Source organism: Manacus candei, unplaced genomic scaffold (assembly GCF_025592945.1).
Source record: "Manacus candei isolate 608988 ecotype Guabito, Panama unplaced genomic scaffold, ASM2559294v1 h1tg000115l, whole genome shotgun sequence".
NCBI classification, from domain to species: domain Eukaryota; kingdom Metazoa; phylum Chordata; class Aves; order Passeriformes; family Pipridae; genus Manacus; species Manacus candei.
In genome coordinates, this window is record NW_026138163.1 from 324,372 (window position 1) to 342,646 (window position 18,275).

Below are 18,275 nucleotides of genomic sequence, written 5' to 3' on the forward strand. Positions count from 1 at the left end.
GGGGAGCCCTTCAAAACGGCCTCTCCCACCAGGGTCTCACGGGGGGATTTGTCCTCCGCGCTCTCCGTCCTCAGCTCGGGGCCTGGGGCAGGAAGCAAGAAGGACAGGCAGGGGATTTGCCTCCGGCCCACAGGGAAGGCCAAGGACATCCCCCCAACTCCGGCCCCGGCAGGACGGCGGCGCCAGCGGGGTTGTCCTGCAGCCGGGGCCATGCTGGGCTGACAGAGCCAGCACAACACCCGCCCAAAGGGACACTGACTTCCTCCTCACCTGCCTGGGGTCCCAAGGCATCTTCCTCTTCCTCCCAGCCTCCTCCTCCATCCGCCCAAGCTTTGGGAAGGACAAATCCTGATGGGGGGGAAAACAAGGGCTGAGCGCGTTGGTTTGGGGGTTCCTCCTGCCCAAGTCCATCTCTAGAGCTCACTGGGCATCCTGTGTCCATAAAAACCTCCAAAACACCAAGAATCAGCCCAGAAAAGCACAAACCACCCAGACACAGGCAAAAAAATCCCTCAGAAATAGTAAGAAAATCCTCATCCCCCCAAACCACACAAAGCTGAAATTCAGATGAAAAATACTCCAAAAAATGAAGATTAGCCCCCTCTCCCTCCCCGTAGCCCCCCTCTCCCACCCCTTTCCCACCCGCCCCCCAAACCCCGGCTCCCCCCAGCTCCCTTTGGGGGTGACCCACCGCCCCTCACGTTCCCTTTGGGGGTCCCACCTGCTCTTTTCCCTTCTCTGGCCCCTTTCCCATCGTGGCCGCTCCGCTCACCCAACAGCGGCAGGAAAGGCAGGGACAGGGGTGGAGCAGCAACAGCAACAGCAGGAGAACAATCACCCTCTCATCCTATGGGTGCCCAGGAAGGTGGAACATGTCCCAAATATCCTGGGGGGAGCGCGGAGTTTCAGGACATACTCAGGTTGCCAGCACAGATTTCCCTGCAAAGTCTGCACTGAGTCAAGCTCTGCACAGGAGACTGTGCCCCATGGATGGGATTGCAGAGGCTCCCTCAGGTCCCCAGAATAAATCAGTAACCAGGAATAGACAAAAAAAGGCCCCTACGAAGATTTTGGGGGGAGTCTCCTGTAGGGAGGGGACAGTGTCACCCCACCAGGGCAGGGCTAGCAAGTGGGAGGCTGCTCCAGGGCTCTGCAAGAGGCCTCGTGCTCTGCTCGGCCCCAGCACTGGTTGGTCCCAACACCCCCGGCTGCCCCCGGCCCTGGGCAGCTCTGCTGCCACAGGCTGTGCCCTCACCGTGGCCCTGCAATGGCCCTGCCTGTCCCTCACCCGTGGCCCTGCCCGTGGCCCTGTCCCTTGGCTCTCTCTCTGCCAGCTCAGTGTGGGGCACACGGGCTGGGGGTCCCTCCCAAGCCCCCCGGGCAGCCGGCGTTGGCTGGGGGGATGTGAGGGCTGGGCCTGCTCAGCACAGCCCCGGCCTCGTGCCCAGCGCCTCTTTCCTGACCCACACAAGAGCTTCCCGGGCCCCCCAGGGCTCCCCTGCTGCTGCCTCTGCTCCTGGCCCTGCCTTTGCTGCTCCCTTGGCTGGGGCAGCGGCTGCAGGGGGGGATGGCAGCAGCTTCAGCTCCACGGCACTTCCTGGGGGGAGCTCAGCCCGGGGGGACGGGCAGGGACCTGATGGGGATGGACAGGGGCCCAGCAGGGACAGCCAGGGCCTGCAGGGGAAGGCACAGGGACAACCTGGCCCCCCACACTGCCAGGGCTGTCTCTGCTCCTCCTTGCAGGCTCCGTGGCCAGGCACAGTTTGTGTTCCTGGGTGCCCACCATCTCAGCACTTGGAGACGCTCAAATCAGCGCCCGCAGCTCTGCAGCAAAGCCCCAGCTCACCTGGCACACAGGGGATGGACACAGCACCTGCTCGGGGATGGGCACTCACAGCTTTGTCTCTTCTCCACCATGGGGCTCTCCTTCCTCAGCAGCACCTCTGCCTTGCACTTATTCTCAGCCTCACCTCAGGGACAGCTCTGGGCTCACCTCCGCGCCACTTCTCAGCCTCACCTCAGGGCCTGGGCTCAAGGACAGGAACCTGCAGGGAGGGGACATCAGGTGCAAGCTGAGGGCTGCCTGCTTGCACTGGCCTCTGGGCTTCTTTCTCCTTCTACAACCAGCCCACAACTCAGCCTGCTTTTCTAACACCACACATTTACAGACTAACCTTGGAGATAGATATGGACAGACATCTCTATCCCCCTGGGGATGGAGCCTCAAGCATGTGCTGCCACAGGAATGGCAATCAGAGAATCACAGAATCAGCCACGTTGGAAAAGACCTCTGAGATCATCAAGTCCAACCCCTGATCCAACCCCACTGTGCTTCCCAGACCATGGCACTGAGGCCACATCCACTCTCACCTTCAACACCTCCAGGGACGCTGACTCCACCCCCTCCCTGCCCAGCCCATTCCAAGGCCTGATTACTCTCTTGGCAAAAAATTGCTTCCCAATATCCAACCTAAACCTCCCCTGGCACAGCTCCAGACCCAGCCCTCTTGTCCTACTGCTGCTTCCTGGCAGAACAGCCCCACCCCCACCTGGCTCCAACCTCCTGGCAGGGACTTGCAGACAGTCAGGAGGTCTCCCCTGAGCCTCCTCTTCTCCAGCCTCAACACCCCCAGCTCCCTCAGCCTCTCCTCACACCATCTGTGCTCCAGAGCCCTCCTGCCCTCCAGCACATCAACACACCCCCAGCTTGGTGTCACCTGCACATTTGCTGATGAAATGCCTGGTTCTGCAGCAGCTGCAGATGCTCAAGGGGCAGCAGGACCAAGTCAGGGACCTGGGGGGGCCTGAGGGGCTTTGGGGATTGGGGGTACAAACCAGCACAGACCAGGACAGACCAGGACAGACCAGTACAGACCAGTACCTCCTCACTGCTCCCCAGATCTCTCCTGGAGCTGGGCCACGTTGTCCTGGGACACCTGAGCCCCCCCAGTGCCCTCCCAGTACAGCCCAGTGCCCCCAGTACAGCCCACTGTGTTCCTGTCCCAGGGTGCCGGGTGATCCCTCTTGGGGTGGGGTTGGAAGGGATTTGGCGGGGGGGGGGCTCGGTGAGATTTGGGGGGATCTGGGGAGTTTGGGTGGGGATTTGGGGGTCTTGGAGGCATTGGGGGGGGGTCAAAGGGATCTGTGGGGGGAGGGGATTAAAGTGAAAATGGGGGTTAGGGAACATTTGGGAGCCTGGGGTGGGAGAGGAGGGGCTGCACCACAAGCAGGTGAACCCTGAGATCCCCCTTGGTGTCCCCAAGACCCACTTGGTGTCCCTAATTCCCCTCTTGACACCCCAAGATAACCCTGGTGTCTCCAGCATTGCCAGGGCCTCTCCATGGCCATTATTCCCTCCTTGACACCCCCAATTCCACTGTCCCCAAGGCCCATCCCTGATGTCCCCAACCCTCCATCTCACCCCAGGAGACCCCCTGTCGTGGTTTGAACCTTGTTTTCCCCCAGAGGCTAAATTAATTGGACCCTCTGACCCCAAAAACGCCCCCCCCACGCTCACAGAAAGGCCAAGGGCATCTGGGGACACACTGGGGACAGTTGAGGGGATTTGAAGGGCACTGGGTGACTACTGGGGGATACTGGGACACACTGGGGGGAACCAGGGGGCACTGGGAAGGATTAGAGGGTTACTGAGGGACGCTGGGAGGGCACTGGGAGGGACTGGGGAGTTACTGGGGGATTACCAGGACACACGGGGAGACACTGGGAGGTTACTGGGCCATACTGGGGGTTACTGGGTGCTCACTGCAGGATCACTGGGCCATACTGGGGGGCAGTGGGAGGTCACTGGGAAACACTGGCTGGTCACTGAGGGGGTTACTGGGCCATACTGAGGGTCACTGGGAGGTCACTGGGTGATACTGGGGGCACTGGGATCCCCTTACTCGGTTCTGCTACATCTCCCCCCTGCATTTTGGGGGGCACCCACAGGACCCCTCCCATGAGGGCTGGGAGATCCCCTGAACCCCACTGCTGAGATTTAGAGGACCCCCGGGCCCCCCTCCCTGTGGGGTCTCTGTCTCCTGCATTTTGGGGGTCTCTGGGGTTCGGGGGGGGAAGTGGGATCCCCTTTCCCTGGGGTCAGTCCACTGACACAGAGACCCAATAAAATCCCCTCAAAACCCCTGAAATCCCCTCAGAAATCCACCTCTGGACCCATCAAAACCTCCTTAAAGACCCCACAAATCCTCTCAGAGACCTCATCCCCCCCCAGGACCCCCTAAACCCTCTCAGTGACCTGCAAAACCCACCTGGGACCCCCCAGGCCCTTTCTGGGACCCCAAAAACTCCTTCAGAGACCCTCAAAACCGTCTGTGACTCCCTAAATCCCCCTAGAAACCTTCAAAACTGCTTCAAAGACCCTTTCCCAAAGCCCCCCAGGACCTCCCAATTCCCTCGGAAACTCCAAAACTCCCTCGGGGATTCCCAAACCCCTTCAGGGACCTTCGACCTCCCCCCTATGTCCCCTCAAGACACCAAACCCCTTCAGAGACCCCCCCAAAACCTCCTCAGGGACCCCAAAACCACAGAACAGCAGAAAAGCTTTCTGTAAAGGAAGGGAGCAAAGAATCTGAGAAGGAGGAGACCAGGGAAAAACTGAAGCAAAGCAATAGAATCATCCTGGCCCTTGCAGTTTTTCCTTCACCTTTTTCTCACTTTTCCTTTTTTTAGGGTTCTTTTTTCCGTTGGATGGGTTTGAATATTTTTCCGAGGGACTTTCTCAGCAATCGAATCACCCTTCCGGGTTCTTGGGAGGCCTCCGGGCCCCGCGGCCCCCGCGGCCCCCGAGAGGGTCCTCCGAACCTCCGAACCCCCCGCGCTAAACCCTCCCGAGCCCTCCAGCCTTTCCCCCCCAGCCGCGCTCCCTGCAGCCCCCGAGGGGATCCCCAGACCCCGCTCTCCCGCACCCCCCGCCCGCACTCAGAGCTCACCGACCGACCCGCCGCCATCACCGATTCCCGGCAGCCAACGCGGCAGGGCCGGGGGCGGGGCTGCGGGGGCGTGGCCGCGCGCTGATTGGCTGCGGCGGCGTTCTCTGAGCGCGGTGCGCGCGCAGCCGGGACTCGGTGATGGCGGCGGGGCCTGCGGTTCTCTCTGAGTGCTGTGAGTCCCCCGGGGGGCTCGGGAGGGTTTAGCGGGGGGGTGCGGGGATAACCGAGGAGGTTTTGAGGGGTCCCTGAGGGAGTTCGGTGTCCTGAGGGGACTCAGGGGGTGGTTGAATGTTCCTGATGGGGTTTGGGGGTCTCTGAGGGGGTTTTGGTTTCTGAGGAGATTTGGGGGGTGCCAGGTCGGCTTTGGAGGGCCTCTGAGGAGGTTTGGGGGTCCTGGCGGGACCTTTTAGGCAGTTTTGGGGTCTCTAGGGGGTTTACGGGGTTTTAGACGGTTTTGAGGGTCTCTGAGGGGGATTGGGGGGGTCCCTAAAGGAGACTGGGGGGTCCCAGGTAGGTTTTGCGGGTCACTGAGAGGGTTTAGAGGGTGCTGGGGAGCGATGAGGTCTCTAAGGGCATTTGAGGGGACCTTGAGAACGTTTTGATGTGTCGAGGGGGGGATTTCAGGAGTTTTGAGGGCATTTTGGGGGGTCCCATAAAGCCAAGCAGTGAGTCCAGGGGGTCCCCCAGCCCCAAGGGGAGGGGTCCTAGGGATGGCCCCCAAAATCCGGGGGGGGAAATGTACCACATCCGGGTAAGAGGATCCCAGTGCCCCCAGTATATCCCAGTGACTTTCCAGTGACCCCTTCAGTGACTAACCAGTGTGTCCCAGTGACCTCCCACTGCCCCCCAGGATGGCCCAGTGATCCTCTAGTGAGCACCCAGTAACCCCCAGTATGGCCCAGTAACCTCCCAGTGTCTCCCCGTGTGTCCTGGTAATCCCCCAGTAACTCCTCAGTCCCTCCCAGTGCCCCCTGGTTCCCCCCAGTGTGTCCCAGTATCCCCCAGTAATCACCCAGGGCCCTGCAAAGCCCCCCAGCTCTCCCCAATGTTTCCCCAGATGCCCTTGGCCTTTCTGTGAGTGTGTGGGGGGGGTGTTTTTGTGGTCAGAGGGTCCAGGGGGGGCTCCTGGAGTGAGATGGAGGGTTGGGGACATCAGGGATGGGGTTAGTGGACAGTGGAATTGGGGGTGTCAAGGGGGGAATTGGGGCCATGGGGAGGCCCTGGGGACATTGGAGACACCAGGGGAGTCTCGGGGTGTCAGGGGAGGAACTGGGGACACCAGGAGGGTCTTGGGGACACCAGGGTGGGTCTCAGGACTCACCTGCTCTTGGTGCAGCCCCTCCTCTCCCCCCCAGGCCTCTTTAACCCCCCCAAAATGTCCCTTAGCCTCCATTTTCCCTTTAATCCCCTCCCCCCACAGATCCCTTTGATGCCCCAATGGCCCCAAAACCTGTTTTAACTCCCCAAAATGCACCTAAAGATCCCCAACCCCCCCAAATCCTCATCCAACCCCCCCAGGTCCCCCCAAATCTTTCCCAGCCCCCCCCCCCAAATCCTTTCCAACCCCCCCCAAAGAGGGATCACCCGGCACCCTGGGACAGGAACACAGTGGGCTGTACTGGGGGCACTGGGCTGTACTGGGAGGGCACTGGGGGGGCTCAGGTGTCCCAGGACAACGTGGCCCAGCTCCAGGAGAGATCTGGGGATCAGTGAGGAGGTACTGGTCTGTCCTGGTCTGTACTGGTCTGCCCTGGTCTGCCCTGGTCTGTACTGGTCTGTACTGGTCTGTGCTGGTCTATAATGTTCTGTACTCCCAATCCCCAAAGCCCCTCCCCAGCTCCCCCAGGGCCCTCCCGCACCCCAAAGCCCCCCTGGCCCCCTCAGGCCCCTGACTTGGTCCTGCTGCCCCTTGAGCATCTGCAGCTGCTGCAGAACCAGGCATTTCATCAGCAAATGTGCAGGTGACACCAAGCTGGGGGTGTGTTGATGTGCTGGAAGGCAGGAGGGCTCTGGAGAACAAGTGGTGTGAGGAGAGGCTGAGGGAGCTGGGGGTGTTGAGGCTGGAGAAGAGGAGGCTCAGGGGAGACCTCCTGACTGTCTGCAAGTCCCTGCCAGGAGGTTGGAGCCAGGTGGGGTGGGGCTGTTCTGCCAGGAAGCAGCAGTAGGACAAGAGGGCTGGGTCTGGAGCTGTGCCAGGGGAGGTTTAGGTTGGATATTGGGAAGCAATTTTTTGCCAAGAGAGTAATCAGGCCTTGGAATGGGCTGGGCAGGGAGGGGGTGGAGTCAGCGTCCCTGGAGGTGTTGAAGGTGAGAGTGGATGTGGCCTCAGTGCCATGGTCTGGGAAGCACAGCGGGGTTGGATCCAGGGTTGGACTTGATGATCTCAGAGGTCTTTTCCAACGTGGCTGATTCTGTGATTCTGTGATTGCCATTCCTGTGGCAGCACATGCTTGAGGCTCCATCCCCAGGGGGATAGAGATGTCTGTCCATATCTATCTCCAAGGTTAGTCTGTAAATGTGTGGTGTTAGAAAAGCAGGCTAAGTTGTGGGCTGGTTGCAGAAGGAGAAAGAAGCCCAGAGGCCAGTGCAAGCAGGCAGCCCTGAGCTTGCACCTGATGTCCCCTCCCTGCAGGTTCCTGTCCTTGAGCCCAGGCCCTGAGGTGAGGCTGAGAAGTAGCGCGGAGGTGAGCCCAGAGCTGTCCCTGAGGTGAGGCTGAGAATAAGTGCAAGGCAGAGGTGCTGCTGAGGAAGGAGAGCCCCGTGGTGGGGAAGGAACAAAACTGTGAATGCCCATCCCCGAGCAGGTGCTGTGTCCATCCCCTGTGTGCCAGGTGAGCTGGGGCTTTGCTGCAGAGCTGCGGGCGCTGATTTGAGCGTCTCCAAGTGCTGAGATGGTGGGCACCCAGGAACACAAACTGTGCCTGGCCACGGAGCCTGCAAGGAGGAGCAGAGACAGCCCTGGCAGTGTGGGGGGCCAGGTTGTCCCTGTGCCTTCCCCTGCAGGCCCTGGCTGTCCCTGCTGTGCCCCTGTCCATCCCCATCAGGTCCCTACACACCAACTCTCCAGAGCTTGACTCCCTGCAGACTTTGCAGGGAAATCTGTGCTGGCAGCTGCATCCTGAGCCCCAGGGCAGTTTGTATCCCTGAGTGCTGATCCATCCTGCGGACCCAAGGGATCCTCTGCCATTCCATCCATGCAGATGGAGTCACCCTGCTGCCCTTGACTCCTTGCAGAGGAACAAGTGCCATGTCTCATTTTGGGAAAAGCCAGATGCTGCCCCTGGGCCATCAGAAGTGGTGCTGAAGCCTCTTTCAGCCCAGCCCTGGGTGCAGTTTTCTCATCCCCTCACTGAGTTCCCACTCCCCCAACCGGCACTGACCAACCAGGTCGTTTGGCACCCTTGGTTTGGTGATTTGGAGAAAGAGCCTTGAACTGGCAGGGGGCCAGAGAACCTCCAGTAACAACCCTGGAAAGTTTTAAATGACACTACATTAATACAGCTTTTGATTAGAATATAGCAACTCAATCAAGTGCTCATGAAATGACCTCACTTCCATCATCCTCCCAATTAAACACATTTTTTTGGGCTGAATCTGCTTAAATCTCAGTGGTTTGGGTTTTTCTGGACTGAATCTTGGTGTTTTGGAGGTTTTCATGGACACAGGATGCCCGGTGAGTTCTAGAGATGGACTTGGGCAGGAGGAACCCCCAAGCCAACACGCTCAGCCCTTGTTTTCCCCCCCATCAGGATTTGTCCTTCCCAAAGCTTGGGCGGATGGAGGAGGAGGCTGCGAGGAAGAGGAAGATGCCTTGGGCCCCCCAGGCAGGTGAGGAGGAAGTCAGTGTCCCTTTGGGCGGGTGTTGTGCTGGCTCTGTCAGCCCAGCATGGCCCCGGCTGCAGGACAACCCCGCTGGCGCCGCCGTCCTGCCGGGGCCGGAGTTGGGGGGATGTCCTTGGCCTTCCCTGTGGGCCGGAGGCAAATCCCCTGCCTGTCCTTCTTGCTTCCTGCCCCAGGCCCCGAGCTGAGGACGGAGAGCGCGGAGGACAAATCCCCCCGTGAGACCCTGGTGGGAGAGGCCGTTTTGAAGGGCTCCCCGGCGCAGGAAGGCAGCGGGGAGGAAAAGGGCCGGAGATCCCCCCGCAGGAGGGGCTCCAAAGCCATCCCAGGGTGCTCTGAGGAGGAAAGAGCCAGCCTGTGCCAGGAAGGCGGCCTGAGCTTGAGGGGGAGCTCTGACCTGGTGGTCCCTGAGCAGCCTCCCAGCAGGGAGAAACCCTTCAGGTGCTTGGAATGTGGGAAGAGCTTCAGGCAGAGCTCCAACCTGCTCCGACACCAGCACATCCACACTGGGGAACGTCCCTACACGTGTGGGGAATGTGGGAAGAGCTTCAGCCGGAGCTGCCACCTGATCCGACACCAAGGGATCCACACCAGGAAACAGTCTGGGAAAGGGGTGGGAGACAGGGCCTAAGGGGAGGAAGCAGAGCATAAGAGGGTGTGCGGTGGGGGCGCCTTGGTGTCCCCATGACTTGATCCCTGGAGAGTGGGGGAGGCTGGAGAGAGGGGGGAGCTCGGGCCCCCTGTGCCGAGCCAGCGGTCGGGGCCGTGCTGTTGGTGCCAAATTGCCCCTGGTCAGGCTGAACCCAGAGCCCACCCACGTGTCAGGGGGCCCGATCCACTCCCTGCTCTCGTTGCCCTGGGGCAGCCTCTGGTGTCCCCCACCTGTGGGGCTGTTTGGTTGCCTTGGGCACAGCCGGCCCTTGTGCAGGGCTGTGCCCTTGGGGGCTCTTGGGGGTGGGCAGGAGGTGTTTTTTGGGGGTGCCGGGCTGGGTTGGGGGCAGAGCCCCGGCGGTGGGTGGGGGGATGCGGGTCCCCCCCACTGCAGTGGGGGTTGGTGTTGCTGGGTCAGGCCCCGCCGGCTCCATTGTCAGCCCGGTGCCGGCGGGGGGGACACAGCGGGTTTGGGGCCCCCCGGGAGTGCCGGGGGTGGGTGTGGAGCCCGGGAGCTGCCGAGTGTGGAGGGCGGAGCGGGGAGATGGTGGAGCTGGGGGACCCCCGGCAGCCTGGAGGGGGGAGCACGGAGAGGGAGGATCCCTGGGACCCCCAGGAGCCTGAAATGTTGGGCACGGAGAAGGGAAAGCCTGGACAGTGGGGAGCCCTGGGATCCTTGGGATAGCAAAGTGGAGAACCTGAAGAGGGGGAATATTGGGGAATGTCGCACCCTGAAAGCGAGACAGAGGAGAAGGGAGCCTTGGGATCCCCAACACTCCCTGCATCCCTAAATGGGACCCCCAGCATCCCAGACAGGGGAGACTCTCTGTACCCCAGAGGGGAGACACCAGAGAGAGAGAACTTCTGGGAGAGATGTTTTGGTCTAATCTGCATATTTTGGAATATTTTTTAGCTGAGTCTCAACTTTTTGCAGTTTGGGGGGGCAAAAGTCATGTTGCTATTTCTGATGGGGTTTTTAGCTGAATCTTGGTGGTTTGGGTTTTTCTGGGCTGAACCTTGGTGTTTTGGAAGTTTTTATGGACACAGGATGCCCGGTGAGTTCTAGAGATGGACTTGGGCAGGAGGAACCCCCAAGCCAATGCACTCAGCCCTTGTTTTCCCCCATCAGGATTTGTCCTTCCCAAAGCTTGGGCGGATGGAGGAGGAGGCTGGGAGGAAGAGGAAGATGCCTTGGGCCCCCCAGGCAGGTGAGGAGGAAGTCAGTGTCCCTTTGGGCGGGTGTTGTGCTGGCTCTGTCAGCCCAGCATGGCCCCGGCTGCAGGACAACCCCGCTGGCGCCGCCGTCCTGCCGGGGCCGGAGTTGGGGGGATGTCCTTGGCCTTCCCTGTGGGCCGGAGGCAAATCCCCTGCCTGTCCTTCTTGCTTCCTGCCCCAGGCCCCGAGCTGAGGACGGAGAGCGCGGAGGACAAATCCCCCCGTGAGACCCTGGTGGGAGAGGCCGTTTTGAAGGGCTCCCCGGCGCAGGAAGGCAGCGGGGAGGAAAAGGGCCGGAGATGCCCCCGCAGGAGGGGCTCCAAAGCCAGCCCAGGGTGCTCTGAGGAGGAAAGAGCCAGCCTGTGCCGGGAAGGCGGCCGGAGCTTGAGGGGGAGCTCTGACCTGGTGGAGTATGAGCAGCCTCCCAGCAGGGAGAAACCCTTCAGGTGCTTGGAATGTGGGAAGAGTTTTGGAAAGAGCTCCCACCTCTTCACCCACCAGCACATCCACGCTGGGGAACAGCCCTACCCGTGTAGGGAGTGTGGGAAGAGTTTCAGGGACAGCTCCACCCTCCGCATCCACCGGCGCATCCACACTGGAGAACGGCCCTACAAGTGCTTGGAATGTGGGAAGAGGTTTATGACCAGCTCACATCTCCTCAGGCATGAGCGGACGCACACGGATGAGAGGCCCTTCCGCTGCACCGACTGCGGGAAGGGCTTCAACCAGAATGCTCACCTCATCACCCACCGGCGCATCCACACCGGGGAGAGGCCCTACAAGTGTGGGGAGAGCTTCACTCAGAGCTCTAAGTTGACCAAACACCAACAGACCCACCAGTAAGGGAAGCCCTATCAGTGCCCCGACTGCGGGAAGAGCTTCGGCCGTAGGACTGACACACAAAAAAGGTTTCAAAAGGTCTTCAGGATTTTGAGTATCTGCACTCCAACGTCAGTTTATTCTTTTGAATATGTGTAAGTTTAACCTCATTTTAGTCTGAAAGCCAAATTCACCACTACCCCATTCCCTGATAACCGTGGGCTGGTTCTGACAAGTGAGGCAGAAATTACCCACTGCCCAGCAAAAACCAGTGGGGCCAGCCAGTGGTCTCTGCCCTGGCAGCCCAGTTTCCCCAGTCTCATCTCAAAATGACCAGTTACACTGAAGCAAAGAGCACTGGAACCAGTGCAACAAGCCCCAGTCTGACTGTCACACCTGCCCACGTGTCCTGTTTTCTGCTGCTCTACAGAATTCCTTGTTTAAAATACAATGGAAAAATGAACAGTTTTGGGGTTGTTTTGGTTTTGGGTTCGGGTGTTTTTTTTCCCCCCACTATTCTCATTAACCTCATTTCAAATCTATTTCGGTGTTTGAAGATGAATTAAAATTTTGAATGATTTTTAATGCCAATTTTAATGGGGGTACTTTTGAATTAGATGATCAATGGAGCATAGAGGCATGAGAAAGGAATCATATTAGGATGTGAAACCAGCCAGAGTATGGTACAATGTAACTTCATGGCACAAGCTAATTGTGAGGTCCATTGTGCTTTTTAGCAAGTCAGCCTGATATCCCCTATTATCAGAGCTGAGTTCTTCCTTGGTTTTGCTACATATTGCAAGATAGATACATCTACCCTTGAAACACAATGGTAGAGGTCATACATAGGGGTGAGAAAGATGATGATGGGAGGAAGATTCTGTGGGCAGGGGTCGCTGGCCCCTTGCCCTACAGCAGGGCATGCACAGACTGTTGCTATCAGGTGATGAACAGGCGGGGTTTGGCTGCCACTCAGGCATCACCTTATCCTGGGTACTGGCCCTACGTGGTGTAATGTGGAGCTGATAAAATGGGGTGTCAGGACTGCTGGGGTGAGTGATCCTCATCCTGCCATGGAGACTGTGTTGTTCCATGGGGACGCCCGCTAAGCACGGGCACCGACCAGCTGCTGCAGATCCTGGCAGCCCTGGCCTGTCTGTGTGGGTAAGCACAGTTTATTGACAGGAAGCAACTGAGAGAACAAACTTTTTAATATCCTTTTAGTGTTCCTTTAATTCCCCTTTTATGCTTATACTATTTTTCCTTTAGTTTCCCTTTTTACTAACCAATATCGTGTTATCCATAATATTGTGTTAAGATCCTTTTTTGGTATCCCTTTTCACTAGTTAATACTGTATAAAATGCTGTTCGTAGTATTTGTTTTAATGCCACCCGATAAGGTAATTATTTTGTATCCTTTTTTTTAGTTTTTAATTCCTCTTGCTAAGCTTATTACTATTATTATTATTCTCACTGTAATAAAAGATATTTTGTGTGTTTGAGTATTTTTTGGCACTTGTCTTTATTCCGGACATGTATCCGAACGTACTGCTACAGGGACTCTCCAAAACACCTCTGAAAATTTATTTACAATCATCTTCTGCCTTAAAACTGCCCCTGCTAGAGTCCCAGGAGTGATGCTGTACAGAAAACAGGCCATTTAAGGGAAAGTATTAATGAACAGGTGTGCATCAACACATTTCCAGTCTGATACTGATCTGTTTCTTAAAAATCACATGCCCATCATCAGTCCTTGGTCAGAGCTGTGCAAAGCAATTCAGAGCTCTCTGGGCAGGTTGCACATGGAATTTGTGGACACAGGTCTTCCATGTGTCCTGTCATCCTGGGTTGATCTGTGTGACATCAGAAGGCAAGGTGGCCCAAAAATTGGGGGGAAAAAGTCTCCAAAACCTACACAGTCTCAATATGGACACAAGCAAGATGGAGGAAAAAATCAGACAGTTATGGTGTGTTTTTCTTGGGAAACATTCAATTCATCCAAATAAACCCCAAACTGTACAAGATAATCTTTGCTGTGTGTCCCACCCCCTTTTTTTTTTTTTTAAGTGAGATAAAAAGCACTTCTACAATTTCATACTAAAAAACCTTCATGGATAAGAAGCAGTATAAACACAGCATAATGCAAGATGCATGGATCAATGTTGTGGAACAACTTAGTAGTGCCCCTGGCACCTGCTTGGGTACAGAGATAACCCAGAAGTGAAGACTAAATGCAGCCACAGCAGCAGCTGCAACCAGCAGAATTCCCTCTCTTGAGAAAACCTATTTTTTATAAATTATTCCTGTTCTTAAATACAAAGAATAGGAAAAAAACCTATTAGCAAGACCTGTAGAGGTCATTTAGCTGCTGTAATGATCTACCCCATCAAACCTGAGACAAAAGCCATGTACCTCCCATACAGAATCATAGGCTGAATTTAGTTTTGAAGCCCCCCCTTCAGAAGGTTGGAATGTGCCATATCACTCAACAAACAACCCCACAGTATCCTAACAAACCCTAATGGGATGCAGGATCCAGCTCAGTGTAACTGCATGACCCTCATAGACCTTTTGCACAGGAGAGCAACAACTCCCATGCCTCACATGCACTCCCCAGCCCACCCCAAATGTACAGGGGTGGCTTCACTGTACCCACAGCATTCTCTTGATCTGGTTCCACGGAGATGAGAGTGTGATCTCTGAACTGCAGTCTGATTTTGCTGTCTATTTTTGGCACTTTCCCACCTAAGAAAAATAAATCCTCCTTAGAAAGGAAGAAAACCAGACAAATGGTTAAACTGAGCCCCCCTGTGCTCTCCCCACTCTCTCAAGGCTGGACTGTTTGTTAAGCTCTGTTTCAACACCCACATGTCCTCCAACTTGTTGTGGAGGGGGCAAGGAGAAAGAGATTTTTTAATTCTCTCCCCTTTCCTGTCTGCAAATAACTATAATAAATAGCAAGCTAGAGCCCAGGGAAAACTGCTACCAGTTAAATGCTCTCGGGATACAGTTTATCACGGCTGCCAGTTCCAGTCTAGGATAATCTTTATTCCACTCTAAGGGAGTGTCATCTCTCCCACCAGACACGGGGAGCAAACACACACGTGGGGCCTCACGGCACATGAAGCTGATGCTGGACTGTGATCTGGCAGAGTTCAGGCACACGGTGTGACTCTTGGGGTCGGTGCTGTGCCGGGCAAAGGCTCGGACTCGACGCTGCTCGTGGGTCCCTTCCACCTCAGCCTGTTCTGTGACGGTGCGATGAGTTCCCTCTCTTCCAACACTTTTGTTCTTTTCAGGGCTCCTCGCTGCCCGGGCCCGGAGCCCGCCTCCCGCGCGCCTGCTTCCCTGCCCGTTTTGGCGGCCGCAGCCGGGCGCTGAGTGCCCGCTCCCCGGGCGGGCCCGGCCGCTGCTCCAGGAGTGGGGGGGCAGCGCCGGCGCCTCGAGGATTCCCGGGATTCCCTGGCCGGTTTCCAGGCAACGCTCCCCGCGCGCTCCTCGCTCCAGGGCCGAACGTGCGCAGCCAATGGGAGGCGGCGGAGTGGGCGGGGCGAGGCGGGGCTTGGGCGGGGCGGGGGCGGGGCCGAGAGGGGCGGTTGGTGGGGTTTGGGTGGGAGCGGGCGGGGCGGGGCCGGGAGCGGGAGCGCTGCCGCTGAGCGGCCCCCGGGCAGAGACCCCGGGCAGCGGCCCCGAGACCCCCGGCGAGTGGCCGCTGGTGAGCGACCCCCGGTGAGCGACCCCCAGTAAGTGACACCCGGTGAGCGACTCGCGGGGGAGAAGCCCCGGTAAGTGACCCCTGCGGAGGGACCCCCGGTGAATGACCCGCGGTGAACAACCCCTGGCAAGTGACCCCGGGGAGGGACCCCCGGTGAGCGGCCCCGAGGGAGAGACCCTTGGCAAGTGACCCCCGGACAGGGACCCCCGGTGCGCGGCCCCCGGGGGTGTCGGGCCGGGGCCGGGCGCGTTCCTTCCCCGTGCAGAGCCGAGCGGGGCCGTGGCGGGAGCGGGGCCGGAGCGGAGCCGGCCGGGGGGGCAGAGGGGAGCCCTGAGCCGCCTTCTGCCGAGGGGGCTGCTGGAAAGGAGCCTGCGCTGGGAGGAGCGGGGGACGTGGCCCGAGGCTGAGGCAGGGGAGCTTCAGGTCAGCTCCTGGACAAAGGTTTCTCGCTGTGTTTTTCGGGGGGGCTCGGGCACTGCCATGGGTTGCCCAGGCGGAGCCAGCACCCCGGCAGGTGTTTCAGAGGCGCCTGCATCTGGCCATGGCTGACACGCTTTAGTGGTTTGGGGGTTGCTGGGGCAGTGCTGGGCTGACAGTTGGACTTGATGGAATCATGGAACAACGTGCTGAGTTGGGAGGGTCCCACCGGCACTGTGGAGTCCAGCTCCTGAGTTTTAGGCACCACTAAAGGAACTGAATCTGGATCGAGCTGTTTGGCTCCAAAAACTCTTCTGCCCCTAGTCTACACTGCCAAGTGAAACAAAACAGACCGAGCAAAATAGAGGCCTGTGTTCCCCCCAAAGGGAAGGCAGGCAGTTACAAACCAGGACAGTAAATCAAAGCTCAGAACATACATTCATGGTCCCCACAGTTGTATGACACATCAAACCAGTCCGCTGTTACCCATGTAGAACTGTCATCAGGACCCCCAAACTTTCTTGTGTGTATTTGTATAGATATGTATAGATATGTATAGGTAGATAGATATACATACATAGATATGTATAGGTATCTATTTGTGTGCATCTCTGTAAGATTCTGTATCTTTGGATGTGATATTGGCATGCTATTGTTGTGTGGCAACAAGTGGACTTAAAAGGTTACAAGACTTTAGGAGATCGCCTTTCTGCTTGTAGGTTCTGTTTTTTAAAGAAGGTAACAAGAAAAGAACTCTTTAGCCAAATATAACTTAAGACATTAATCAGAGCAAATGTATTGACTTTTATTTCCAATTGCACAACAAGTCATTCAACTATTTGCATGCTCCAAAGCTGGGTTGGAAACTTCTCCCTCAGAAATAAGAAAAACTGTTTTCCAAGGCTGTTACTGACAGCCATGGCAGAGTTTCCAATAACAACTCCCCATTCTTGAAATGCAAAGCCTGAAAAATGAAACAAGCGTTAACCTGGAATTCTTGTTGCCAGCACTGATCTGGACAGAAGTTATTAGAGAGTGGAGCAAAGCTAGCACCACAAACAACCTTGGGCTCTGCATTCGTTAGTCATGGCAACAAAGTTTTGCTTTTCAACCCATCTACTAAGGAAACCTTGCCAGAACTGTGAGCTTATAACACTACTTTTCTTAAGAAGTTAGGAGGCCTTAATCCAGTGTACACAGATGAGACCCTGAAATAGGAGAGAGGCCAGTTGCTGATGATCAGTGCAGATGAGGAATCAGCTCTGCTGAGTAGACTTCAAGCTTTGTGATTTTTACAAGTGGACTATTTCAAATCTGTTGTAGAAGAAACAGTCTTTTCTGTTTGATCAACTTTCCACTTTCAGAATACTGGAGTTTATCCCTAAAATTCAGCCTGTAGTTTCAAAAGATAAAAATCCTTCGAGGAAACCTTTCAGCCTCAGTAGCCAATTGCAATGTGCCCAGGGAAGTTCAGCAACAGCACCATTCATTAAATGAACTGTTCTGGACCAGCCATCCCAGAGAGATTGAGCTCCAGTGCCAAACCCCATAGAGTGCCAAGTGCCATAAGAGCTGATTTTTGGCTTTGCTGAGATTCTCCCTGGTTTCATTGGGTGTAGCTGGCACATCTGGAGCAAAGGGTGTGGGCAAAAGGAAATCTTTAGAAGGGTCCAGTACAAATCATGTCATAAGATTAGCAATTTCTCTAATTGAGGAAGGCAATTAGATATAGGAATGTATATTTCTACCTCCTCTTTCCACACTGCTGCTGTGTTCCTTCATCATGCCCTGTGAGCAATCCCAGTGCTCTGTGATTGACACCATAAGGGACTTGCTAACAGGGAACAAGCACCTCAGAGACAAAAGGTGCCACCACAGGAATCTCTTGCTGCCCAAGAAGTGCCCAGGCTGCCCCAACAACTGCACCTAAAGCCAAAGAATCCAGACTTTCTTTCCTGGGGGAAAGGGCTGCTATTTCACTTTTTTTTCAGCCCTATGCTGCAATGGCCAAATTGACTCTCAAAATTGAATCCAAATGAAGATTCCTGCCAGACAAAATGTGCAACCACAGAAAGCTCTTTGCTACCCAAGAGGTGGACAGTCTTTCCAATGCAGTGCACCTCAAAGCCAAAGGATCCAGACTTTTTTCCAGGGGGGAAAGAGCTGCTGTTCCCTTTTTAAAGGCCTGTGCTGCAATGGCCTGTCGCACCTCCTGGAAAACTACTCCAAATGAAGATTCCTGCCAGACAAAAGGCGCCACCACAGAAAACTCTTCCTACCCAAGAAGTGCCCAGGCTGCCCTAAGAACTGCATCTGAAGCCAAAGCTTTCAGACCTTTTTTCCTCAGGGAAAGAGCTGCTGTTCCCTTTTTTCAGCCCTGCTGCAATGCCTTGTCCCACCTCCTGAAAAATTTACTCCAAATGAAGATTTCTGCCAAACAAAAGCTGCCACCACAGAAAACTCTTCCTGCCCAAGAAGTGCCCAGGCTGCCCCACCAACTGCACCTCAAAGCCAAAGGATCCAGACTTTTTTTCCTGGTGGAAAGAGCTGCTGTTCCCTTTTTTCTGCCCTGCTCCGCAATGGCCGGTCCCACCTCCTGAAAAATCAAATCCAAATGAAGATTCCTGCCAGACAAAAGGTGCTACCACAGAAAACTCTTTCTGCCCAAG

At 56.4% G+C, this 18,275-nt stretch overlaps 2 protein-coding genes and 1 long non-coding RNA gene across 4 annotated transcripts in view; 1 reads left to right on the forward strand and 2 right to left on the reverse strand.

Annotated features, from left to right (window-relative positions):
• The window catches only part of LOC127461900 (zinc finger protein 160-like), a 205,553-nt gene that overhangs the window by 36,776 nt on the left and 150,502 nt on the right, over positions 1-18,275 (forward strand). Inside the window, exons 4-6 of the mRNA XM_051770102.1 lie at positions 9,213-9,402; positions 10,570-10,648; positions 10,837-11,385. Of these exons, the coding sequence (XP_051626062.1) occupies positions 9,213-9,402; positions 10,570-10,648; positions 10,837-11,385 (818 nt within the window). The remainder of the gene's footprint in view (positions 1-9,212; positions 9,403-10,569; positions 10,649-10,836; positions 11,386-18,275) is intronic.
• The window catches only part of LOC127461895 (zinc finger protein 585A-like), a 208,402-nt gene that overhangs the window by 2,900 nt on the left and 187,227 nt on the right, over positions 1-18,275 (reverse strand). The gene's annotated exons all lie outside the window — the stretch shown is intronic.
• Positions 288-5,100, reverse strand: LOC127461916 (uncharacterized). Of its 2 annotated transcripts, none has more exons than XR_007900228.1 (3): positions 4,950-5,100; positions 1,847-2,045; positions 288-348 (listed from the first exon to the last, which is right to left on the reverse strand). It is a non-coding gene; the product is annotated as an uncharacterized LOC127461916 (long non-coding RNA). The 2 variants fall into 2 exon arrangements; XR_007900229.1 differs by lacking the exon at positions 288-348 and adding an exon at positions 539-886.